This window comes from Hemicordylus capensis, chromosome 6 (genome assembly GCF_027244095.1).
Source record: "Hemicordylus capensis ecotype Gifberg chromosome 6, rHemCap1.1.pri, whole genome shotgun sequence".
Classification (NCBI taxonomy): domain Eukaryota; kingdom Metazoa; phylum Chordata; class Lepidosauria; order Squamata; family Cordylidae; genus Hemicordylus; species Hemicordylus capensis.
The window spans coordinates 99,271,341-99,298,575 of record NC_069662.1 but is presented as its reverse complement, the minus strand read 5'-3'; the positions used below and the strand labels follow the sequence as shown (position 1 = coordinate 99,298,575).

The 27,235-nt window shown below is 41.6% G+C and overlaps 1 protein-coding gene and 1 long non-coding RNA gene across 4 annotated transcripts in view; one reads left to right on the top strand and one right to left on the bottom strand.

Annotated features, from left to right (window-relative positions):
* LARS2 (leucyl-tRNA synthetase 2, mitochondrial) overlaps positions 1 to 27,235 on the bottom strand; it is a 95,086-nt gene that overhangs the window by 16,187 nt on the left and 51,664 nt on the right. For 2 of the 3 annotated variants that reach the window (XM_053262219.1, XM_053262221.1), the window contains 8 exons: positions 26,560 to 26,675; positions 19,351 to 19,634; positions 15,023 to 15,121; positions 11,821 to 11,958; positions 8,268 to 8,371; positions 6,484 to 6,666; positions 5,744 to 5,913; positions 2,344 to 2,421 (listed from right to left, as the gene is read on the bottom strand). In XM_053262219.1, the coding sequence (XP_053118194.1) occupies positions 2,344 to 2,421; positions 5,744 to 5,913; positions 6,484 to 6,666; positions 8,268 to 8,371; positions 11,821 to 11,958; positions 15,023 to 15,121; positions 19,351 to 19,634; positions 26,560 to 26,675 (1,172 nt within the window). The remainder of the gene's footprint in view (positions 1 to 2,343; positions 2,422 to 5,743; positions 5,914 to 6,483; positions 6,667 to 8,267; positions 8,372 to 11,820; positions 11,959 to 15,022; positions 15,122 to 19,350; positions 19,635 to 26,559; positions 26,676 to 27,235) is intronic. The other variant, XM_053262220.1, reaches the window with a different exon arrangement.
* LOC128330050 (uncharacterized) overlaps positions 1 to 27,235 on the top strand; it is an 89,994-nt gene that overhangs the window by 28,981 nt on the left and 33,778 nt on the right. The gene's annotated exons all lie outside the window — the stretch shown is intronic.

Sequence of the window (27,235 nt, the reverse complement as noted above, 5' to 3'; positions counted from 1 at the left end):
TTGGCAATGGTTACTTGCTCAAGGTCTCTTTGTAATGTCACAAATTATTGCCCCTAATGGCCTCTAGGCTGAAACGTGTTGGGCTTCAATAAATGCTTCACAGCACTGTGAGATGGTCTCCTTTTTTTGCGTGTCTGTTTGGGTGCTTCCTGTTTTTCCCCCTTATGCTCCACGTTTTATTTATTTATCAAATTTGTACACTGCCCCATACTTTCGTCTCTGGGCGGTTAACAATAGCATAAAACAAGTTTAAAAAATACAAAAAACTTAAAACAATTTAAAAATTCAAAAGCAAAGCAGAGATTAAAACCTAAAAAAATTTAGGAAGCTGAGAAAGCTTGGGCGAAAAATGGGTTTTCAGATGTTTTTTGAAAATTGACAGAGATGGGGAGGATCGTATCTCAGCAGGGAGCGCATTCCACAGTCTCGGGGCAGTGACCGGGAACATCTCTGTGTAGCCTCCAAACGAGTTGGCGGTGACTGGAGACGGACCTCCTCAGATGACCTCAATGGGCGGTGGGGCTCGTAGTGAAGCTTTCTTAAATACCCAGGGCCTAAACCTTTTAGGGCTTTATAAGTTGTAACTAGCACTTTGTATTTTGTCTGGAAACCTATTGGCAGCCAGTGTAGCTCCACCAGTAAAGGAGTAATGTGGTCTCTCCGAGATGACCCAGAGACCAACCTGGCCTTTTTGTTCAAGAGAGTCTTGAGCAAAATGTCCTCTCAGGGCCCTCTCCTGTCATGGTCCCCCATGTGGGCAGGTGCTGGCAGGCTTAGCAGCTGGCAACTAGCCTTGGCTACTGCTGTGGTGCAACTGCAGCAGTGGCAACAATGGCAGCTGCACTCTCTCAGCACTAGCATGAGAGCTTGAACTCTCCCACAGTGTCCTCACCCCAATGTAGTGCTGTTCTGATTAATGCTCTGTCAGTGTTGGGACACTCTAGGAAAAATTAAAATGGCATCTGCAAATGCACGGGTGCAGAGAGAAGTGCTGCTGGCTGTTCCCATGCCCACCAGGGCCCATCTACATGGGGCTTCACCTGGCAGCTTAGTCACCTGGCACAGGTGGTGAGCAAACTGGTGCTCCCCTCAGTGCTGGTGTGGCTAGAGACACAGTTTTTATTTCTCCACAATGCCCTGGACTCTGACGGAAGGATCTAGGGGCCCATTGGCAGTGCAGGAGGCATCAGCAGTGGTAGCAAGTGCCCTGGGACCCCAGCATTTGTGCAATGTGCTGCAATTCTGACACTGGCCCTGAGTGTAGGGAAAGGGGGTATTAAAACAGCATTAATGTTTTTGTCTTATGATTTAATTAATTTAAATCTTAATTAAGATTTAATTCATTTAAAATATTAATTTTAGATTTAAATCAATTATTCTACATGAAACGTATCTAAACTGGTTCAAAACCAGTTCAAAATGTCTGAACGACTTTTTAAAGTTAGTATCTGAATAAGAACTGAACCAAAGAGTTAAAAAATACTGATGAGCCTGAACCAGAACTGAATCCAAATAATGGTTTGGATTTTAATGGTTTGACTCCCTATCTATAAGTAATTGTACCAAACATACCTCACCTCTCCTCATTCAACAGCTGTCTTCAGACCATCAGGAGTATCGTTCACTGGGGCCTTCCCAAAGGGACAGTGCTTATGCCTAGCCTTGTTACTAGAAAGGATCTCTTAATGTGAAAGAAGAAGAGATCTATTGCTTTCTGTCATGAAGTGAAACCTGGGCTTGTTCTAATTTTAGATATTTCCTGGTTTCATGCAGCAATGAAAGTTGATATGTTGAAATGCCAATGTAAACTAGTTTTACTACACTACCTAAGTGCTCTTATTCTACACTCACTAATCTGCTAAGGGTGTGAACAGATGACCTGGGGGGAAAGGTCATGGTTACATTAGCTCCAAGATATATGTAGTTTCAGTACTGTGTCAACATGCATAATTCACATCAGGTATACTGATTTAGTCAATCGCTACCATAAAACACCAAGTTAAAGTTTAATTTCATTCAACAGGAACCAAATAAAATATCTTTTTTTTCCTTATTGGAAATTGAATAATAATAATAACAACAACAACAGAAGTATGGAGCATTTAATTGTTTTTTCAGTAAATGTTGACAGTATGAATAGCCCGTTTAAAAGGAAAAATCTTTTTTTTGAAACTCAAATGAATATTCAATGCAATGGAATCAAATGATCTCAAAGAAATGCAAAAAACAAATATTTGGAGGTTTTATGCCACCAGCTGCAATGACAAGCCTGCAATCATAGCACTCGCCAAAAGAGTAAAGAAAGAAGTTTTAGAAATATGCTAATTTACATAGCATACTCACTGATAGCATGTTACTGAGGCCCATCAGATAAGAAATGGCAGTATGAAACAAATAATCCTTGAGGAAGTATTCTGTTACCTAATGGAACAAAATAAAAGATTTTTCATAGTTTAAATTACTAAATCTCGTGGTTCTTCAACTTTGCATTAGCAGGAACAATGAAGGAAACAAGAGCTTGATCTCCTCTAGGTATGCAATATATAGGCACCTTTTATGGTTATAACCCCTTGACTCAAACAGTAAACTAACTGTCATATTACTCCAAATGCAAATATGATGGCAAGAAAGGGCTTCTACTTCCACCTTTCATTTTCATCCAGGCATGAGACCTGGCATAATCAGCATGGCCAGTAAATACAAGTGGAGAGGCACACAGTCACCTGTTCTGTGATAGAGACTGACATATTAGTATAGGAAGTTTCATGTATATTATGTTACAGTTAGGATCCAAAGAATGATTTAATATGTTCCACACTTCCAAGGGTGCTTTGGATTTATGTTCCCCATTCTGCATGGAGAGATAACATAGAAGTAGTCTTCAATATGATAATAGGGATCTACAAAAAAAAAAAAAAAAGCTAAACAATCGCTCTGGGTGAGGGCAAGATCTTGGGCTAGCCAGAAGCAGCTCTTGGGATCCTGAACTGTATCTTTCCCATATGTATTTAATTTAAGGTGTGTGTATATATGTGCGATTTTTACAACAGTGTTCCTAAAAGTAGCTTACCATCAAAACAACCAAATTAAAATAAATTAAAACACATCCATTATAAACTAATAGCAACCAGAGACCACATAGGTAACATCAACAACAGGGGATCAGACAAAGCTAAACACTCATCTAAATAGAACTCTTTTTCAGATTTTAAGGAGTAAAAATATGGTACCAGACATGCCTTTCAGAGAATGAAACTGCAGAACCTAGGCACCACCGAAGTGCCTAGGTGGGGTTGTATCTCAGTAGTAGAGCATCTGCTCCCAGGTTCAATCCCCAGCTAAGTAGAAAGGGTTAGGAAAAACTCCTGCCTGAAACCTTGGAGAAGCTGCTGTCAGTCAGTGTAGAAGACAATACTGAGCTAGATGGACCAGTGGTCTGACTCAGTATAAGGCAGTTCCCTATGTTCCACCACCAAGAAGGCCTCTTCCTGTACACCCATTAATCTGAACCCTGGATGGAGATGGGACATGGAACACATTATCTTAATGGAGGTCACAATCCTTATTTATTTATTTATTTATTTAGATTTACATACTGCCCCTCCCAAAAAAATGGCAAGCATATGACAAAAGGTATTGTGTCAAAACATCCACAAAAATAGATTTGGGAGATCAGTTGTCTCCCAGAGCAACTGATATTGTCTCTGTGGGAAACCTCTCTCACAATAAGAATACTGGTTATATATTAACCTCGATTACAATACATATAAGCACACACAACCATAAGCTGTCAGCTATATGCACAGATGGCACATAGATGATCACACACTTTCATATGCAATATATGGCACATCTTTGATCATACACTTTCTCTTTACCATTCATCTGTTCGGGTTTCACCTCTGAAAACCCCCTATCCAATTTATGAAAGCAACTATTATTTTAGTCGGCCTACTACCGAATTCTTTATCACTCATCTTCCAGAATCAGACTGATTATTATATCTTACCAGAATAGCCAAGATCTAATCTTATGCTATAAACAACCTTTCTGTATAGTACATTCTACTTCTATTGCTCTCCTTGGTGCAAGTCATTTTGCTGGTGGATAGGAGGAGCACACCAGAAGCAGTTCCTTTAGTCACTGTTAACTGCAACCAGTGGTTTACATTATTCTGCTCTGAAATAACTTGAGCAACCTGTGAAAGCAGGTTGAGTTTGTGACATATAAAAACCTTGTGTAACATCAGACGTTTATCTTACTCATGTTCAGAAATGGAAATGTGAAGTTCACACCAATGTTACAGAAAACATCTCCAAGTTTTAACTGAACTCGGCATATATGCTGTATGTTATAAATTATTATCTAGAAAAGCCTTTTCTTGTCATCTGCAGTGTGTATTTGCATTGCTGTTTATTAATATTTTATTGCCATTTTGTTATAGCCTTCCTTCACGAAATCCTGGAAGGAATACATATGATTACCTCACTTTATCCTCACAAAACCCGGGAGAGCATGTCAGGCTGACAAACGGCGACTGCCCTGAAGTCACACAGTCCACTTCATGGCTGAATAAGGATTTGAACCCAAGTTCTCCAGCCTCTCACATACCAACCATCCTTCCTCCTGCCCACCAAATCTCTGAAGGAGATACTGCAAATCCTCAGTTAATTGCCGAACAGGCAGAATGACAGTGTTTTTCTTAAAAATAAGTAGCATTGGGTAGGCTTCAAAGGAAGCTGCCGCTAGATGCTTATCTTCCTCTTTAACAAGCACAGTGATTCAGGAACTTCTACTGTTCCTGGCTTTAACGATGATTACTCTCTAGCAATATTTTAGAAATCTTCCTAATGTTCTTCATAGGAAATCTGGATGTGCCACACAATACAAAACAGAAATGGAAGTGCTTATGATCTTTATGGAGCACAGCATTGTTGCTGCCTTGCTCGCAGTATAACTAAAAGTCTTCATAAAACTTAAGACTTCTTCTCTCGGGGTCCAGAATTCCACTCACCATGGTGAGAGACCTACTGTCCTCTGTCAAGTGTGAATAGAGGAGTCCTTGTCTCTCTCTCCAGCTTGGAGGTGGGGAAGAAGTGGGGATCATCCTCACAGTAGTACTGTACTAGGAAGTGCAGCACAGCTATGGAGAACAGAGCTATTCTCTTCTCCAGCTCCAGGAAGGGGTTGTTGTTTTGGTGCTGGATTGCCAAGGTCCCTCATAGCTCAGGATCATAGCTTTGAGTCCCTCATAGCTCAGGATCAAAACCGGCCATGACAGCAAAACAAGCCTGACTCTGGCCACGAGTCTGGAGCTGGAGGTGAGGGATTGTCTCTCACCTCACTGGTGGTTGCAATGCAAGGACAGGGATGATGAGAGGCAGGGTCTTGGCAACTACAATTTTTGGCTTGACTACCAAGGCCACCTAAAGAATGCTTAACCCTGGATGCTGGTTACCTTAGGTCATATCTAATAGAGATCATCTGAGGTTTTAATTAAATGCCACTGTAGAAACACATTTACTTTCCTCATATTACAAGGAGAAAGATTTAAAAGCAGTTAAGAAGAGCAATATGAAGGTGATTGTTTGGCTAAAATAAAAAGTACACTGAGATTCCACTGCTAACACTTAGTGTGAAAAGCATGTGCGCACACACACACACACACACACACACACACACACACAGTCACTAGAGATCATATGACTACATCATTTTTAGAATAGTCAAAATTCATTCTAACCTCAGAGACGGCAAGGTTCTTCCGCTCCCAGATACGTTTGGCTTCAGCTTTCTCTTTTTGATTCAATAGACGAGGACTGGGCAGAGATCCAGAATTCCTAGCTTCAATAAGTTTGGTTGCTAAGTGCCAGAGGCGAGATTGCCATCTTTGCACCCCGGGAATCGCATCAGCTGAATTTAATGAAAAATGGCAAGAGAGAGAGAGGTTTTCATTAACACAAGTTAAGATAACACTTGTAGGAGGAAAAACCTGTCCCTCGTAATGAGTCAGCATTTAAAATAAAGCGAATCAACTACATTGAATCTAACATTTAAACAGATAACTAATTGAGGAAAACAATTACTCATTAGTTTCATATTATAGCACATTCTATTTAAAATTTTAGGGAAAAATACTTCTCACATTTTCAGGCTGAAAGGCAGCTAATAACAGGATCTCCTTCCCAGAAACGTTCCCTTTAAAAACTGATGCACAGTGATGACAGAAACAAGTACTTTCATACCATGGAGGTCAAAGAGAAAAGATACTGATTCAAGTGGTGTCACTTGGAAAAGAAACGTCAGCACAGTGCTCCCTGATTGTCCAGCACTATGGACTGAGCATTTATAATCGTCTAGCTCAAGGGTTATCAACCCTGGGTCACCAGATGTTGTTGGACTCCCAAAGAGCATGTTGTGGTTCAAATATAAATCAAGGAGCAGAAGAATCTGGGTAATGGATGTGGTAGTGGGAAGCCTTACTCTTTGCATCCCACAATATGTCTTGCTCTGGAGGGGCAGCAAATAGGATGTAGAGTCGGACCGTGTCGATTCCATACTTTTGGACCATTTCCTCAGGTTCTATGCCATTGTGCTTGGATTTACTCATCTTTTCCCACATCACCTGCAGCTTCTCTTTGGTTTTTATGTGAACAGGTTCAGGACCTAAATACACAGAACATACAGAAGGATGACTCTTTTAGCCCTACAAACCCCCAAAATGTCTGAATGTTAAGAGCTGGTTGTTTTTAATCCCTTTTTACACAAATATTTAAAATGTATGCTGAAAGGCAAGTGGAAAGGAACATTCTCTGCTTGTTCTGTCTACCGTATTTTATGGACTATAAGACTCACTTTTTTCCTTGAAAAATATCCGCCAAAATTCAGGTGCGTTTTATATGTTTTAACAGTTTGATATGTTAAAACTCTGAAAAACTGGATTAAAATTAAGGTGCGTCTTATAGTCCGTAGCGTCTTATAGTCCGTAAAATACGGGTATAGCTAACCTCTTGAAGGTTAAAAAAAAAAGGTACTATCAACAGAACTGCCTTTTAGGAACTGAAAATACGAACTTTTTTGACACATCATAATAAGGGACCAGAAAAATGACTCTGAAAAAGGACCAGAATTTCAGTTGTATAAGCCAAGCCCCCTTTGAAAGATGGAAAACCTTCGTGTCCACATGAGGGGGACCAGATGAAGAATGAAGTAGCAAAGAAGAGGAGGAAGCAGTGAGTTTCAGTTTTATCATGCTTCCAAATAAATGACAGAAAAAGAGAGTAGAGGGGTGAAGCATGTATGTTCTAGTTATGGAAACAACAAAAATGTACTTTGTCATGGCACCTTTCTCTCACTGTAATGTGCAGATCTCCCTTAGGAGTAATTCTGTCAATCCATGAAGGGCCTTCTCAGGGCCCCTTTCCTAACAATATACATCTGTTTCATATATGATTAAACTTAGGAACACTTTTTTCATATTTACATCCCCATGTATCTATCCACACTCATCTACTGGGAAGCAGCAAGCTCAAGTTCCTGAACAACCTGGTAACTGCAGAACATAAACTGCAGAGTGAGAGAGCCCTCATTCACCCCACTGACCTAACAGTGACACCCCTTATTGTAGTCAGCTCAGTTCAAGCAGGCTGCACCTTGGAACATCCTCTAGCAACACTGTAGTGCAGTCTGGCTCATCTTCTTGTAAGCTCATAGCAAGGTCTGTAAAACTACAGCAGGACTAACCCACAGCACTATCCAGAACTTGTTCAGAATCTTTAGAGAGATGAATCTGGGGTGTTAGGGCATCACATTGGGAATCATTGCATCAGACTTTAGTAAAATAAGATTCAAGGACAGAGAACAATCTTCTTATCTTTGTAAATCATTCTGAGGACTTTTTTTTAAAAAAAAAAGATGTGCATAAATACTCCAAACCACAGTACAACAACAGTTATAATAATACAGTTTCTAATAATAGTAGTAATGAGGGTAAATAATGATTAAGATGATGGTGATGATAACAGCAACAATAATAATTCAGCACTATAGTTGTATTCTTACTATCTGTTTAGCCAGCCAATAATAAATGAGTCAACTTCTAGTTTAAAGATTTGCCCATTGTTGCTAGACTTGATGTACTGTGACAATGTTTTATTTATTTTCAGCATTTATGCCCTGCTATCTAACAACCATGAAGGCAGATATAATGCCCTTTTCATACACTAGCTAGATACCTAAGCTAATCCAATGCCCATAACCTCACTTACCTGTAAAATCAACTTCTTCCCTCTTCAAATATCTGCCTGTTGATTCTAGTCTGAATGTCCGATTCTTGATAAGACCCTGAACTAAGAGTTTATAAAAAGGCTCTCTGAGGACAAAAAGAGAAAGGAGTCTGTTGAAAAATAACAGACAAAATGAATTAAGTGCACCTCATACATATTGTTTTTGTGAAGGAACATCAGGTTGACTACACCAGGATTGGAACATCCTTATGTTTCCATTAAACTAGCTGGAATAACTAATCCCAGTTTGCTTTTGTCCCATCTCTGTAGAATGTGTCAACCAAAGGTAGGATGATTAAGGATTATGTCTGTCTCAGTAGGTTTTGCAGGTGAGGTACATGATGCTAAAAGGGCTTACCAACAGAAAGTCAGAGAATAGCAAAGGCTCCAGGTCTGCCTATGCTATGAATAAGTCTATAAGATCTAAGGAGGAAGCTAACTGAGAATAAGCAAGGAGATGAAGTTCTTGATCACAAGAAGCATATTGTGTCTGCTTATCTGTGAAAGATGGATAGAGATTTCATCTCTTCCATTCTGCATGAGAAAATGTGTACACATGCAAAAATGCACCATGTTTTGGTACAGCTCATTGACCATTAAAGATGAACAGCCACAATAGAGCAGCAGCCTGATATAATCCGTACCTACAAAACAATAAGTGTACAAGAATTCACTGAAACATATGCATATACTTTCTATGATTTGTGATCTACCAACTCATTATAGACAGAGATCTCTAAGGAACCTGAGAATCGATTTCAATACATATGCTGAGAGGGTTTTTCTTCATGGCAAATTGATGTATCAGCCAAATGTGAGAAATTGATGTTGGGATATATACAATAAAAATGTTCTTGTTAATCTAGCCACTGGGTGTGAATGTGTACATGCATGACAAAGAGAGAGACTCATCACTGCTAGATTAGGGTTCTCCATAAGCTAACACATCCCTCTAAGATACTCTTCTCATGCTACACTGGCAGCATGGAGCTGCTACTGTGCAGCTCCTCAAGTTGCTGAGGTAACTGAATAACCCCAGGCCACATTGAAAGAGTCTACACTGTGAACCCATCTCACACCAGTGTTACTTCCCAGAACTGTGGCAACACTAATGTAGGATGGGGGTGGGTGGGGATCATAGCATGGACTTCTCACATCACTCATGAAACATCAAAAAGAGCCCTTATTACCACCATAATGCAAGAAGAATACCCAAGTAAGGGTTCATACATGTTCATTCTGAGACAAACACACAACGTTTGCTCATTTCACAATCCAAATGATTTGCTATGCGGTTTTTAGTGTCAGAAGTAAAGTGGGTGGGTGGCAGGGGAGAGAGATAATACTACAGTATACTCTGAAACATTATTAAACATACAAAGGGTGGGAGGAAATAATTTTAAAATGTAATCCAATCCAAAGGCCTCTCTCAACTAAAATAAGTTATTTCAAACCACTACATTTTACCATACATGGGAAAGCAAACTGAAGTAAAAAATTATTTTAAAAAATTGGGCAAGTCTCCAAGTCAGAGGTAATTTTTCAAGGAATGCTTATCTTTGATGACACAGAGTTAATTCACATATGTTGTACTGTTGATACAAGCTGAGCTTTCAGCTTGTATTTGTTTGCAGGGACAGAGGCTGGTAAAAGTACAAAATACCTGACCATTTATGGGAGTAAAAAAAGCATATGCTTGTTTGTTAGAATGGAAAACAGAAGGTGGGGAAAGCAGGGGAGCTATCTAAAATTGCCTGCAAAAATCTGGGAAATAGACAGCGCCGAGTCACAACAAATTCTATCACATTTTTCTTACTGCTCAACTTATCAGTTATTTGTTAACAGTTTTATAGTAACAGCTCCATCTCATGATCACATATGGAAGCACACACCAACTATTTTGTGCAGATCACATACTGGGAAGAGCTTGCTTCCAGAAATATCTCTTGAACTCTGAATTCAATAGCATGATTTGGGATTTTGTTATTTCTTCAAGGAGTTATTCTGGGATCTCCATTATTCAGATCACACTTGGCTCTTCTCCACACATATTGGGCTCATAGTAACAAGATCTCCTTTCCCTTGTTCTGCCCAATAGGGATGTGCACCACTGGTTCAAAGCTGAATCAGTTTGGCAGGTCGAGTGTGGCGTGGGGGCGGGGAGCAGCACCTTTAAAAGTGAGGACAGCAGCTCCTTACTTGCTCCACTGCTACTGCATGCCACTTCTTGCTATGGTGGCACTCCCCGCATCAGCCCATGCATGGCGGTGTCAGCATGGCGGCCATTTGTGTGGTGCCGACCAGTGCACAAACCAAAGTTCATGCACATCCCTAGTCCCCAATGCCAGTCACTCCCCTTAAATCACTCACACCATAATCATGACTGGGGGTCCAGGCAGTCTTTTCCTATTATTTGCCTTTTGACACAAATCTAAGAACATGCAAGAAAAACAAAATGAGACAGAATGCCTAAAGAGCAATGGAAGCTGCCATGGTACAAGCTCCAATTCAGAATTAGTAACTTGATGAACATACAGATGCAATGAGGGGGGAAACTCACTGTGGGGGAAATATCTTTTTGCTTTGCATTCTGAACCCAGTCATAGTCATTTCCCTTGACTTCAACAGACAGCAACAGGGCAATATTTAGCACAGTCAATTTCACTCCTAAGAAACATTAGCAAGAGAGGGCTGGACTGGATGTGATACTCATACCTAGACTGCTTCCCTATGCATGCTGGGAAGCAAAAGTGCATCTTCCCTACTCATCCCCTGGTGAACCCGTTCCATTTCTAATCTGGACCTAAGTATATTGAAGTTTTCTACAGCTATCCATACACATGGATGCCTAGTAGTGCCAGAAGGCTTCAACCCCATCCCATGGGAGAAATTCGGAGTGGGACTACAATCCCCAGACACCTGTGTGTCCTCCCAGCAGCCATTCAGACTTCCCAAACTACCCTGAATCACTCCCTACCCCCAAAAAGCTCCTGAGAATGCCCAGCCGCCCCTGCTGGGTGGGCAAGTTAAAGGGCCTCCACCACCAGTGCACTATACAGGACACTTGCCTCCTGATGCCTCCTGGGTGATGGGGGAAGGAGTTTCCGATGTCAGAAATCCAGTTTTACTGACGTGCACAGTCCTAATAAGCATGATCCAATAGGTAGCTGTGACTGCCACTGCGATGGATAAATCTTTCCCATCAGTGCCCATTGGCACTGCTGGGGTCTGGTTTGGGATTTTTACTAATACTGATTGGAACGCTGTGGAAACCTACAAAATCACTTGATCCAGAGACCACTGCAGGACAGAAAATATAGATGTATGTATCATAAGTAATGACTGCTCAACAATACCACTTTCAGGTCTAGCTCTTTGAAAAGCTGTCATGCACGCAGCCTAAACACAATGCAAAATAAACTGATAAAGAAGACATCTGTGGCCCTGCCTCCTCTATAAAGCTTGTATTACATTCAGAATATGCATTTCAGGACTGAGTTTGGCATGATTTTCTCAGAAATCAAACAGCACTTACTTGTATTTTGTCAACTTTTGATTGTGGCAAAAATGGCTGATGAACCTTGCATAGTACAAATGCATAACTGCATGCTCTTTCCCCCCAATATACAGATCCACAGGCATCCAATAGTCTGCCAAGTCTTTGCGAAAAGGCCTACGAGCAAAGCAACAAAAGTCTACAGTAAATGTAATGAAGCAAGAAAGATTAGAAACACTTTCGGGAATCCCTCTTATCAATAAGGATCTGTTTAAAAGGATTTGACTGGCTTACAGGATGCCTACATTTTGGGTGCTACCATTAGAGGGCAACCTAACATCATTATACTACAAGGAATTGCATTCCGAACATTTGACAGTCATTATTAATTTGGACTTCAAAACACTGTGTTCATTATAAAATCAAATCTCTGTATTGCTTATATGCACTAGAACAAAGGCAAATGGCCTGAGATAGTTCTGTAGGGATTATTTAGGACAGTATATCTTATTCTTGAACTGTCTTATGTACAGTAGTATATACTTGACAAGGAGTATCAGTGACGTAACTATGTATGAATGAATACATGTATTTGCTTAAGATCTCAGACATTACAAGGTGAAAATTGCACCTAAAATTAAAGAAATGCAATCTTTTTAGGGCCAGTGTCAAGCAGGGATCAGCATTACTGGGGGGTTGGCAAGGGCTCAGGGCCCTCAAAAGGGCCCACTGCTGATTCCTGAGACCACCTCTAGATAAGAAGATAAGAACAGTCCTGATGGATCTGCCCAAGGCCTCTCTAGTCCAGCATCCTGTTTCACACAGTGGCCCACCAGATGCCTCTGGGAAGCCCACAGGCAAGAGCTGAGGGCATGTCCTCTCTCCTGCTGTTGCTCCCCTGCAACTGGTATTTAGAGGCATTTTGCCTCTTATGCTGGAAGTGGCTTATAGCCCGCAGACTAGTAGCCATTGAAAGACCTGTCCTCCACGAATGTATCTAAACCCTTCTTAAAGCCATCCAGGTTGTTGGCTGTCACTACATCTTATTTATTTGACATATTTCTATACTGCCCAAAACTTGCCTCTCAGTGCAGTTTACAATTCAAATCATTTAAAAATTAAAATCAATTAAGCAATTAGAATAATTTAAACATTAAAATGAATTAAAACAATTAAAATCATTTAAACATTAAAATCATTAATATTAAAATCATTTAAAACCCAACATTAAAAGTATTAAAACTATAAATCTAATTAAAAGCCTGAGTGAATAAATATGTCTTCGGTGCCTTTTAAAAAGTTGTCAGAGATGGGGATGCTCTTATTTCAACAGGGAGTGCATTCCAAAACCCAGGGGCAGCAACGGAGAAGGTCCGTCCCCAAGTAGCCGCCAGACGAGCTGGTGGCAACCGTAGATGAACATCTCCAGATGATCTTGACGGGCAATGGGGCTCATCTTCTGGCAGAGAATTCTGTGCCCATCAACTTTGTGTGGTGGTGGTAGAGCAACTCTCTTGGGACTCACCCAAGTAGGAGGGGGATCATGGAGGGCAGTTTCCCAAGGACCCCCTGAAACATGGAGCTGGACTTACATTTTTTCAAAAACTAGATTAGCAATAATTTTAAAAACACTAAAAAGGAGGCTAATATCTCTTAACAGATGAGCCAAGAGTGACAGCTCAAAATAACCTCAAGTTCATTCAACCAGTGGCCTCTGTCTCACAGTGCCAGATTGTGCTGTATCTGGCTTTCTGAGCCACTGATATAAACAAAGCAGCTTTATATGCTACAAATTTGTCACTTTTAAATAACAGATTTTCTTGAATTCATTCATAGTTGAGATGTTTGCCAGAATGTCAGCAAAAAACATTTCCCTGAGAGATGCACACAGTGGACAATATAATATGCAATGAGCAACATCCTTCATAAAGCCAAAAATGCACAGATGCTCATGGATTGCAATGTTTGCATGCCTTCTGTACAAATAAGCAGAGGACATAGGTTCAAAATGGAATGATGTTAGGAATACACAATGTTAAATCATATGGATATGATTCAAGAGCACAATTAGTGTTTTAAAAATTCTACCACTCAGAATCACACGTTCGGAGTATATTCAGTAATCCAAAAGCCTGTGGTTTAAGATGAGAGTTAAGTTACTTTCAGTTTTCACTCATGCTCTAAAAAGCATGGAATTTGCAAGTTAAGGTGTCCATCTGAACATCTGCACTGTATAAGCTGTAAAGACTGTACAGTTTGTATATTATTCCAGCTTTACAAATTAGGTTCCATGCACCCACACTTTGCCTTGGTCTTATAGCTGAATCTGCATCCAGACAGATTCAACAGATGCCGTTTCCTTAATCCAGACTCATTAAGGTATTAACCTTGTAAAGCCAAGGCCCACCAGCCAAGGTTTTGTTTAAATGTTTCTAGTGGAAGCATGTCTTTCCCCCAGTGCCTTGCTTGCTGCTAATCTTGAGTAACTTTTTCACTTCTGTGAGAGAGAGAGCCAAATGAGAATGCTTCCCAGATCTGGAAATACAGATGCTTCCAGAGGTAATTTGCTCACTGTTGAAATTTAAAAATCCAGCTAAAGCGTTTCCCCCACGTTATTACAGTGTAACAGAGTAGAAGTTACTGTTATCTAGGTTTTTCTTCGGGAAGTATATTCACAAACAATTAAGAAAATTTACTACATTTTATTCCCACAGCTGGTAATATTTGGCTACAAAGATAGGGTCATAAATAATGCCTATAGCATTCTAAATTCTTCACATGCTCAGAGGTAGAGAGGGCAGAACTTTGAAACGTGATTAACAGTATTTTAGACAAGGAATCATAGACTTTGGAAGTCTTCTAGTCCAACGCCCCTGCTTAGTGTAGGGATCAGCTACAGGATTCCAGACAGTTGGCTGTCCAGCCTCTGTTTGAAAACCTCCAGCAAAGCTGCATGAGGCAGACTGTTCTGCTCAAACAGGGATGCATTCTGTACCTTGTCAAATCCTGCACTAAGTGATACAGTTCAAAGCAGTCAGCGGGCTAATCTTTATGCATCCTGAAAAGAGCAACAGAAAATCCCAAGAGATTCCCTCCAGTTATTTCCATTGTGTTCAGCATAAACAGAAGACAAAAGATTATCTGCAGAACCTTCTTCCAACCTGGCTATGCAAAACAGGGCCAGTTTATGGGATTATACATTCAGGATCCTGCCTGAATGCGGGATGCTCATATTACTTACCTCTCAGAGTTATGAGGATCAGTGTACCTTAAATAATACCAAGATGAATCAACAAATGTATCCATGGTGTCTGTTTCCCTCCTCGCAGGCGCTTTGCATCTGAGGAATACAGATTATTATTAGGGTTCTATCACAATAAAACACCCTAGCCTGCTCCCCTTTTAGCATGATGTATTGCTGATGTCCCCTTGAGATCAAATAAGCCACATAAGAGCCCATTTGCATGCTAAACTTCTACGATTTTCACTTATTGTGCACTGCAAGCCCTGCTAACTGGGCAAAGAAGCATCTTTTAAAAGTGGTATTTCTCTTTATTTATCAGGGGAGAGCGACTGGCTCTATCCACCTCCAGCACAGTACCCCCCCAGAGACTGTTGCTGGTGTCTATCTTATGTTTCTTTTTAGACTGTGAGCCCTTTGCAGGATGGGGATCCATCTTGGGATCCATCATATTCATTTATCTATTATTTCTCTATGTAAACTGCTTTGGAAACCTTTGTTGAAAAGCGGTATATAAATATTTGTTGTTGTTGTAGCCTAGCTTCTAGCCAAACATGCAAAGGCTCACAGATCTTGGCCATGGTGAGATCCACAAGCCGCTGCTTTGCAAAGTGAGGGTGGGTGGGAAGGAGTGAATAGCTCAGGAATTCTTGTCCTTGTGGATATGATCATTGATTCTGAGCCATCCCTCCACCTTAAGAACTGCATGAGTGGAACACAAACAGGGCCGGATTAAGCTAGTGTGGGGCCTGTAGCATATGTTATGAATGGACCCCAAATTAAAAAAAATGCACATAAATATTGAAACATAAATTATTTACTTGCATAGTAAAGTAATTCAATTTTTTCATTTGCCTAGTGCCCCCTGCACCAACCATGCTTCCACTCAGCTGAGCCAGCCAGTCAACAAACTTTGCAAAACACACACACACACTTTTGTGACTCCTGACCGTGGGTTCTCCTTTGGAGTTATTTTCACAAAGAGAAAGGGGGTGGGGAACAAAACTCTGAATGTTTAAATTAAAAGGTTCTCAGGAATTTTGTACTTTGAGAAATCTGAACCTATTAGCAATTTTGGCACACAACAGTGGATGTTTGATTCCAATGTGTGCAGAACATATTGGATCCCAGCAGCCATCACATTACAAGGGCCATTTGACAATATTAAGAATATATGTTTAACCTCTTGTGCAAGCCTGACAGGAAAGCAGATGTATATTTAAAATAGTTGATGCATTGCAAATGAATGTGATTATGATGAGGTGCATTAGCAGCTTCCATGAAAACAGAAGTATCCAAAAGACAATCTTTCACAGGAGGCACAGCCTCTTTCAAGCTAAATTACACTAACATGCTTAATATTAAAAGGAGGAAATGCACAAATCATTCAGTGCAACCCTAAGCATGTTTATTCAGAAGTAAGTCCCACTGAACTCAATGAGCCTTACTCTCTAGTAAGCGTGTTTAGGTTTGCAGCCTCCGTTTATCTTTGGACAATTTCAACGGGCATCCCAATGTAAAGCTAATGAAGTTGGCAACACAGCAGTAGTTATTTTAGTTCTAGAGGAGAGGAAAGGAGCTCACCTTAAATTTGGCAGTTCCTTGAAAAGCAATGATCACAAATTCCCTCCCAACAGCACTAGATACTAAAGGAGGATATAAGTTACCTTACCCAACAAGACCATGATATAAGCTCCCCTCAACTGACCCACTAAACTTTGAGACTCCTCTTGTCGAACATCTGAGTTACTTCTGGCTTTCTTTTTGCTCTTAAAGGTACACGTTCTCACTGTTTATCTTTACCCTCTCCCAGTCAGTCGGAAAACGCTGGCAACATTCAACTAGCATCTTCCTTAGCTTCCTTTCTTCCACCCGGCATTAATAGTTGGTTGTTTTTTTAATCTAAACTACTTTTATTTCTTTTGCTCTCTCTGTGTGTATGTTTTTTAAAACTTTACAGTTTAAACAAATAAGGACCAACTCCCTGGCGATTAAGTTATCTTTGAGACCCCTTTGCAAGCTATCTGTTCCTATTGTTGTTCTTACTACTCCCTCCCGGGCTGCTTAACATAATAGATAACCCAATCAACACCATGGTGCCAGGAAGACCTTGCTTAAATGCCCTCGCGCGAGCGAGGCGAGAGAATGGGCAGCAGCAGGCAATGAGGAGAGTCAGCAGAGAGCACCAAATAGAGAGCAGAAAGAAGGGCCAGGCGTTCAAGCCAGGCGTGCGGGGCCCTAGAAAACGCGGGGCCCGTAGCAAATGCTACATTTGCTACTATGTTAATCCTTACATGCTCTACTGTTGCTCCATGCAGCTTTCTGCTTCAGTGGCACCCCCCACCCCAGCAGCCCCCCTCGTGTAGCGTTGGCATGCATATGGCCACTGCGCATGCATGGAAGCTATGTGTGTGCCACTGCCACGCGAGGGCTGCTGCGGGGAGCGCAACCACTGCTGTGTGAGGGCTGCTGGGGGGAGCGCAGCAGTGAAGCAGGTAAGAGCCTGCTGTCCTCCATTTTAAAGGTGCCGCTCACCACTGCCCCGGCACTGTACTCCACTAGTCGAATCAGTTCGGCGGACCGACAAACCAATTCGGCTTCGAATCGGTGCACGGACCTCAATTCATGCACATCCCTAGCTGAAACCTGACACTGCAATGCATTTCCAAGGCAAAGTTCTCCTCTCATATAGAATTATTGCTTGACACCAGAATCATCCAGTGATGTTTCTTTGCATTATTCATGTTTTTAAAGAAATCACTGTTGGCTCATTTATAAAGAAAGATCTATACCGGAAGGAATTTCTTTTGCTGATATTTGTCAGTGTGAGTTTCCTTTATCTCAAACACCTTTTGTAACAAAATCAAAAACAGAGTCCTCATGAGTCACAGTGTTGAGCCACCTCATTACCAAAAAGAATCTCTTCATTAGCCTTTGAATGTCCAGGGAAAGTGACAGGTTTACTGCCTTGGTCTTCTAACGTGGCCAGAGAAAGTTTAACACCTATGGTTTCATCAAGGGAGCCTAACAATATAGAATTAATCATGTCAACTCTACTGAGAGTAATGTTCCATTATACACAAGAGGAGGAAACAGTAACCCAAGGAAGGACATGAGGAAATTCTGCTGCCTTCTACCCACACATGCTTGCTATGCACTCAGCCCTAGAGGATACAGAAGTAGATATCTTAATGAATATGTAATTCACTAAATCTGAATTAGGCTCTGTTGACCAAGCAAACAAAAGGTTTAGTTCTGGCCTGCAAAAAATCCCTTTCTCACCCAATTAACTGCCTGCCATAAGCAGCACAGCACTCAGATTTGTGCTGAAAAACCTGATACATGGAGGCCATGTGCGTACCGGCATCACACAAGGGCAGCTGGGAAGAGCGCCACCGGCACACAGTGACAGCGGGGGTGGGGAGCGCTATTGATACAGGAAGCAGCGGCAAGCGGCGGAGGAGCAGGTATGCATCTGCTCTCCTCCGTTTTAAAGGTGCCAAGGATGTGTTTCGAATCACTCTGCATATCGCGATTCGTGCACATCCCTAGACTTCACACATTACAACTTTTTCTTATATGGAAATAATCTCCTGGTACACAGCCCAGCAGCTTCCTGATCTCTGTAACTACAAAAAAACTGAAGTAATAGGACACATATTTTTCCTACACACTGGAAAAAAGTGTGAAGCAGCCCTCGCTCTAGACTCACATCAATAGAAGTGAACAAAGATCCTAATTTCCTCAGCAAGAGATAGCAGAGAGAAGGAAGGCAGTCTGCGGGCCTTGCTTGAACTCTGCTTCTGATAGCAATAAAGATACATCTTGCTATAAAGGGGGAAAATGCAGCCACCAGAAAAAGAAAACAGAAGCAAACGCAGATCCCATGCTCCTGGCTGAGCACAGCAACGGGAAGAGGAGAACAGAAGTACCGTCTTTTACAAAGAGAATCTTTCTATTATAAAAACAGATGGCAAATAGGAAGGAAAATTAGGAGGGAAGAAGCTGTTCTAAACTGTTGAGCAATGAGAACTGGCAACATTTCAAAAAGCAATGGCACAGTGCACAGACTGGTGAGAAAAGTAACACTGGAAGAACACAAAGCTTTAGATTTCTCTGCCTTTTTGGAAAAAAGAGATCACTAATTACTATCCAAAGTAAACTTTATTTGAGAGAGAGAGAGAGAGAGAGAGAGAGAGAGAGAGAGAGAGAGAGAGAGAGAGAGAGAGAGAGATGTGCCTTAACAAGGGAAAATGTGCACATTTACTCCTCTGCTCAACAAATTATGATCAGAATATTTTAGAAAATGTGCAATACAGTGTACTCACCTTGGACACGAGCAGTTTACCCAGTGGGAAGCAGAAGCTAAAGGTGAGCCACCCTTTCCTGTAAAGGATGCAATGCTGGGCAACTTCACAGGCAAATCCTCAAAAGGCACAGGGACAGGACCACAGCTCTGGCAGTGAATGATTGGTATGGGTGTTCCCCAATAGCGCTGTCGTGATATCAGCCAATCTTTTAATTTATTGCTCGTTAGGTGTCCTCCTACTCCTTTATTTCTGGCTTGTTGAGTGATGGCATTTAATGCTTTTTGTCTACTCATACCTGTGAACTGACAAGAGAGAGGGATCTATGTACCCCATTATTCATCCTGCTTTGGGAGTCCCAGGCATATGCCTAAGAATTGTGTATTCATTTATACTCTGCCTTTAAAAACATAGTTTCCCCAAAGTGGCTTACAAGTTAAAAATAACAAAAATTAGATTAAAATATCAGCATAAACATCTATTAAAGAGCCAGCATGAGAAATACAATCTGTCACAAAATGTCTTACAGCAGGAATGTTCAAACATTGTGGCTGGGGATGATGGGAACTGTAGTCCTACAGCTGGAGACTACAACTACACCTGGGAACACCTGATCCTCACAGAACAGAAAAGTTTTAAAGATGTATTTAAGAGCAAGGAGAAAAGAGGCTTGTCACGATTTCCCCAGAGACATAATTTCATCTGTGCTGACACCTCCAAGAAAGCCCTGGTACCTGCCAGTCACATCTGAGTTAATGGCAGGCTAGCCACCTAATGGTGCAGCGGGGAAGTAACTTGCCTAGTGAGCAAGAGGTTGCCGGTTTGAATCCCCACTGGTATGTTTCCCAGACTATGGGAAACACCTATATTGGGCAGCAATAATATAGGAAGATGCTGAAAGGCGTCATCTCATACCGCACATGAGATGGCAATGGTAAACCCCTCCTGTATTCTACCAAAGAATTCCACAGGGCTTTGTGGTCTTCAGGAGTCGACACTGACTTGACGGCACAACTTTACCTTCACCTTTACTGTGATGATTATCTTAAAGTTTGAGTAGGTTCATATGGGCAAAGACGGACCTTAAAATAACTTTCGAAGAAACTGGTAACCAATGTAACTGGTATTTTATAATACAATATTTTATATTTCATACTATATTTTATGACAGTGATTCCCAATCAGGGTTCCTCCATATGTTGCTGAACTACAACTCCCTTCACCTCCAGCCACAATCAGTTGTAGCTGGGAATGATGGGAGTTGTAGTTCAGGAACATCTGGGGGAACCCTGGTTGGGAGCCACTGTTTTTATATAAGACCATGTTTTATATTTTATACTATATAATACTATATTTTATAATAAGAATACCATCAAATATACATTATTGGTGCGCTGACTGTCTTGCTCCTCTTAGCATCCTGGCAGCCACATTTTGAACCAAATGCCATTACTGAATTGTCTTTAAAAGCAGCCCCATGTAAAGAATATTGCAGTAGTCTAGCCTGGATGTAAATGAGTGCATGAGTGAACAAAGCCAGATCCACTTTCTCCATATCAGGCTACAATTGGCAAACCAGTTGAAGGTGAAAAAACGGCATTCCTGGTTACTAACATATTTCAAAGACAACTCGAGATTCAGAAGGAACCTGAACCCAGATGTTCTTCACAGGGAGCACACCACCATTCAAAAGAGGTTGTACAGCTCCACCCAGATCAACAGAACTCCCAGTCCATGGTATCTTATTTGATCAGGATTTAATTTTCCTGTCTTCATGCAGACCTCCAGACACTGGTACAGGATTTCTCTCTCTCTGGGATTAAAGGTAAAGTGTGCCATCAAGTTGGTGTTGACTCCTGGCGCCCACAGAGCCCTGTGGTTTTCTTTGGTGGAGTACAGGAGGGGTTTACCATTGCCTCCTCCCGCGCAGTATGAGATGATGTCTTTCAGCATCTTCCTAGATCGCTGCTGCCCAATATAGTGCCAGTGGGGATTTGAACCGGCAACCTTCTGATTGTTATTCAAGCATTTCCCCACAGCGCCACTTAAGGTTTAGGTGATGGAAGTAAGAGGTAAAGCTGAGTGTCATCAGCATTTTACTGACACTTCAGGCCAAACCTCTGGATGACATCTGCCAATAGTTTCATGTAGATACTGACATGCCTGAGGGAAAGAGGGAGCCCTAAGCCTAAGGCCATGGTGGTTTCCCAGAACCTCCTTTTGGGTTCAACCTTACAGAAACTATCAAAATCACCGTAACACTGTAGCTACAAGTTCCACTTTGCAAGACAACCCAGAGTGATACCATGAACATGATCAATGATACTAAAAGCCATCAAGAGGTTCAGAAGAATCAGAACTCCCTCATCCACCAAAGTGACCAAGGCAGTTTCCATCCCAAAACCAGACTGGAAGCCAAACTGGAACAACAACAGCTATTTATATACCGCTTTTCAACAAAAGTTTCCGAAGCGGTTTACATGGAGAAATAATAAATAAGATGGCTCCCTGTCCCCAAAGGGCTCACCATCCAAAAAGAAACATAAGATAGACACCAGCAACAGTCAGTGGAAGTACTGTGCTGGGGGTGGATAGGGCCAGTTACTCCCTGCCCCCGCTAAATAAAGAGAATCACCACATTAAAAAGGTGCCTCTTTGCCCAGTCAGCAGGGGAGCTAACAGACCTAAATAACTGGCATTATCCAGAACTACCTGGACTTGGGATGTCACTATACATTCCAACAACTTGCCCAAGAATGGGCAAGAACTGATATCAGCTGATAATTTTTCAATCAGAGTAGTCTTCTTCACGAAAGGTCACACTACTGCTCCCTTTATTAGCAGAACAGCTCCCTCTCTGTGATCTATTGAAAGTCAGCCCTTGCAAGAAGCCAGAGCTGTGGCGCCTCGGTTGGCCTTGGATAGCTGGGCTGTCTTGCCCGGTGCGGAGAACAGTCCGCCTCGGGAGTGGAGCGCAGCCAGAAGGGGGCTGCCTCTCGCCCGTTGCACACCGCACGTTCATGGGGAACCTGGTGCTAAATCATTCGTAGATGACCTGATTCTGGGTCAGGGTTTTGTATGTAGCAGAGCAGCTCCCTTTATAGCAAAGGAGACCACAACCTCTCTGAGAGAGGCATTAACCACCTTTGAAACTCAAATGAATAAGCCACCTCCAGCTGCTTTAATTAACCAAGAAAGGCAAGGGTCAAAAGTGCAAGTGGTAGGCCTCAACTGTCAAAGCAATCTGACTATGTTCTCAGGTTGAACAACACAAAAGGGATCCATAACAATGAGATAAGAAATCACACTGGCTACATTCATGTCTGACTTTCCTGCACCTATGGAGTCTATGCTGAAATAGATGTGAGTGATTTTATCATCAAAATGTACTGCAAACTGGTTTCAGTGGGCTACTGAAGATTCAATCAGCTGCCGGCTGGCTAAATTGTTAGAGCTCCCTTACTACTTCATTGGCGGATATTATACAGGAAGAAGGTCAGTTCTAATACGGGGTCTATCCTGTGTTTGGTCAGATTCATCATAAATCTTTCATCGTTTCTGCTCTAGGCATTGGCATTCATATGCCAATTCATATTCACATCTCATATTCCTCAGCTTCTCAGTATACAAGAAGCTGAACTGGCTCTATGGCTTGAGCATGGTTGTCTTGGAGCAGGCGTCCCCAAACTGCGGCCCTCCAGATGTTGCGGAACTACAACCCTCAGCATACCCAGCCACAATAAATTGTGGCTCGGGATGCTGGGAGCTGTAGTTCAGCAACATCTGGAGGGCCGCAGTTTGGGGAAGCCTGTCTTGGAGCAATCATGTCAATTGCTTAAGTCGCTTTCTCATGCCAAAAAACCCAGGGCCTTGGCAGGACGACCAAGGTCATTAGCATTTACCCGAATCCATGACTAGTTTCCCCTCAAGTTCTGTCATGTTAGAAATCAGGGGGTCATCTTAAATTCAGAATTCTCTTCTTTTTGGGTAAATAAGGGTATAACCTGTATTTATTTTTTAAGGGGCTTGTCTTTGTCATCTTGTATTTGGGTAAATACTGTACAAACCTCTGAGGAGCTACCATCTTAATGGATCCACCACCCCTGTGTAGGTTGGGTGCAGCTCACAGTCCAAGCCTAATCCAGAAAGTGATCTGCCAGTGACAAAGGAATTGTTCCTTCTAATATGTGCAGAAAACATAAGTCAAGTGTAGGTCTTGCCTTGCAGCCAGTGTGATTTCTGATCTGAGTGTTATGGATAAACAGGAACATAGCAAACTGCTTTAGAGTGAGTCAGACCATTGATCCATCCAGATCAGTACAGTCTACACTTATTGGCAGTGGTTCTCCAAGTTTCAGGCAGGAATATTTCCCAGTCCTACCTGGAGATGCCAGGAATTGAACCTAGGACAGGACAATTGAACCATGCAAGGCAGATGTTCTGTCACTGAGCTACTGCAATATCTCCTTTCAGATATCACTTAAGACACCCACAGTTAGCAATAGCAATAGCAATAGCACTTACATTTATATACCGCTTTATAGCCGGAGCTCTCTAAGCTGTTTACAATGATTTAGCATATTGCCCCCAACATTCTGGGTACTCATTTTACCGATCTCGGAAGGATGGAAGGCTGAGTCAACCTTGAGCCCCTGGTCAGGATCAAACTTGTAACCTTCTGGTTACAGGGCGGCAGTTTTACCACTGCGCCACCAGGGGCCCTTTGTCATGGAAGCTATGAACTCCTGAATAATTTCACATAAGGCAACTTCCCTGTGGATGTAAAATCCTCCGAGATCATCAGTCTTGGGCTCCTCAACAGCACTTCTGAGATATCTACCAGTTTATGCTGGGAAACTGTTGGGCAGCAGAATGGGTAATACACCAACACAACCCCAATCCAGTCTTGAAAGTCCAACAACAGATACAGACACTCAAAAATGGCTGACTGCTGGATAGAGTTATATGAAGAGAGAAATCTAATCCTGATGGACCACAGTGACTCTGCCTCCCCATCCACTGAACTGGTGAGGATGTCGTATTCAGAATATATGGCATTTATTCCTCCATCAAGAGTCAAGATAATGGAGTTCTATTTAAGGTCCCAATGCTCAAAGACTCCTCATTTGTTCACCCTTTCTGAGATCACAGTAGTCTTCTTTCAGGTCTAAAAAACAAGAAGAGCATTTCCCTAGAACATTAATTCAATTTACCTGCTGGCCTTTGGAGGATTCAAAAGCTCTTTTCTGAGATTTTTTTCTTATTGACTCCAAATATAACTTGCCAAGAATAAAAATGGAGGTATCTTGTGTGAAAGTGCACAGTAAGCAGGGTGTTGGTTTTTTTTTTTTAATGAATATAGAGAGCTCAGGAATCAAAAGTTGTGTGCAATGTTCTGCATATACACCAGGACTGTGCAGGCTCTCTCCCTATTGCTACCCCTGCACACCTCAGAAAGCCAGTCCTGATGGCTAGGGCACCCCGCTAAGTAAAACCTGATTCAGTGCAGGGGTCTGTGATGAAAAATCAGCAACATTAGTAGATAAGCAGAGTGCTAGGATGAAATCGAGTGCTGCAGCAGTCAACACCGACCTGATCCTATGGGCAGGATCATAGCTCAGCGCTGATCATATGGGTCATAGCTCAGCGCTAGAGTGCATACTTTGTATGCACAAGGTCCTAGGTCCAACTTGGCATTTCCAGGTAGGGCTGGGGAAAACCCTGTTGAAATCCTGCAGAGCCATTGACAGTGTAGACAATATTAATCGAGATGGACCAGTGGTCTGACTCAGTATAAGGCAGCTGCATATGTTTAATAGGTTGCAGTGTGGACTGCCAGGGAAGTGCAGAAGAATCAGCGCAGAACCAGAACTTCTACGTGTTCACATTGCATAGATTGGAACTGTGCTTACATTATATGTTTGTAGAGGTGTCTGTACACATATACACATTTTAATGTGAATGTTTGTTCATGTGTTCGTTTTAAAAGTGAACCTGTCTATAGGCCTCCTCAAATTCAGGGTATAAATAGAAAGCAGACTTCTGTGCATGTGCAAAACATAATGTGGGCATAACTGCACATGTGTACAATGCACACAGATGGCCCTGTGTTAAACTTACCATGTGAACAGGGCTTAAATCTGAAACATGTAAATTGCTCCAGGTATATGTGTTTTTGTCAATTTCATTCTATTCGATTCTGGCTTGAATATTTTTATTTTTATTTTGTAAAAGTTGTCAAATTAAACGTGTGTATATTGTACAAAAATATGACTGATGAGATAGTTATCTAATAATGATCTCCATTGTCAATCATCTCTTTGTTCAATATATATACAGGCAAACCTCGTTACTTGTGGAGGTTCCATTCCTCACCTATTACTGCAAGTAATGAGCATTATTCCTATGGGAAAGGGTGGGGGGATAGGTTCCAGAGTGGAGGGGAAATGCTAAAAAATGGTTTTAAAACAGCTTAAAAACATGAAATTACTTACTGTGGTGTGCTCCTCTAAATTACTTACTGTGGGTCTGCATGTGCCCAGGAATGCCCCCCAAAGCACGGAAAAATAGCAATAGCAATAGCAATAGCACTTACATTTATATACCGCTCTATAGCCGGAGCTCTCTAAGCGGTTTACAATGATTTAGCATATTGCCCCCAACATTCTGGGTACTCATTTTACCGACCTCGGAAGGAGGGAAGGCTGAGTCAACCTTGAGCCCCTGGTCAGGATCAAACTTGTAACCTTCTGGTTACAGGGCGGCAGTTTTACCACTGCGCCACCAGGGGCTCTTTTTAAAAAATCCATTTTTAAAAAAGAAATGAGACACAAAAGGGCTCTTCAAGACAAAATGGCAGTGGAAGTGACCTCCGTGGTAACTTCTGGCCCTCTAGGAACTGCGGATACGTGAATTTTAGTCCTTTAGTATCCGCAGATACTGAAAACAGGTGTCAGCGATTCACCCGCAAATACGTAGAACTGTGAACAGCGGTTCTGCAAGTAATGAGATTCTCCTGTATATATATTTAGTGACTGAGTGTATCCTTTCAGGTTCCAGAGCCTCCTGACAAGCCTGCTGTTAAGTTGCTTTTCAACTGACAAGCCTGCTGTTAAGTTGCTTTTCAACCTACTATATATGCTTCCCCCTTGCCCCCCGCACTGAAAGCTGCTTCCATGAAACATGTGGGCCTAGGGTTAATAAGGCAGAAACTCACAGTAGTACACCAACCTCTCCAGAGTTGATCAATCTCTCTGAACCATCTGGAAGAGTTTCAATGACTTCTTCAAAAGATAGACCCAAATTCTTGGCAACTTCGGCATCATCTGGTCTAGTGCAAGGGATTCCTGGGGAGAGGAAAAACAAACAACAACATGTATTTACTTAGATTAGGACTATTTTACCTTTTGGTTTTTACAGTATATGGAAATGTACTCCATTTTCATATTCATAGTTTAGCCAGCAGCAAAAGAGTACATAGAATCAACCTCTTCATCTCAAGTTCCTTGTATCATTTTCAGTCTAACAAATCAAAACGTATTTAGATTCTCCTATCTTCACCTCCATTAAACTGAGACTTTGCATTCCACTCATCATAGCTCTTGAAAGATTCAATGCAATATGTATTGATAGACTAATTTGTCCTTTTCATCTTGGGATTTATGAGAATCTTCCCTATTAACTCTTGTGCTTTGCCATTCTGAGATGCAAGACATGTGGAAAATACTTCTGTTTTTTTGCCTTGGTTTTCTTAGTTGCCTGTGCCTGAACATTTTAAATGCCTATTAGGACATCAATCTTAATATATTAAGATGCAAAGTTTATTTTAGCTGCAATCAAGGGCTAGGAACAAACAGCTGCGACACTATTTCAAAGTCCAAGCCATGTGTGATACTTAAGGGGTTAG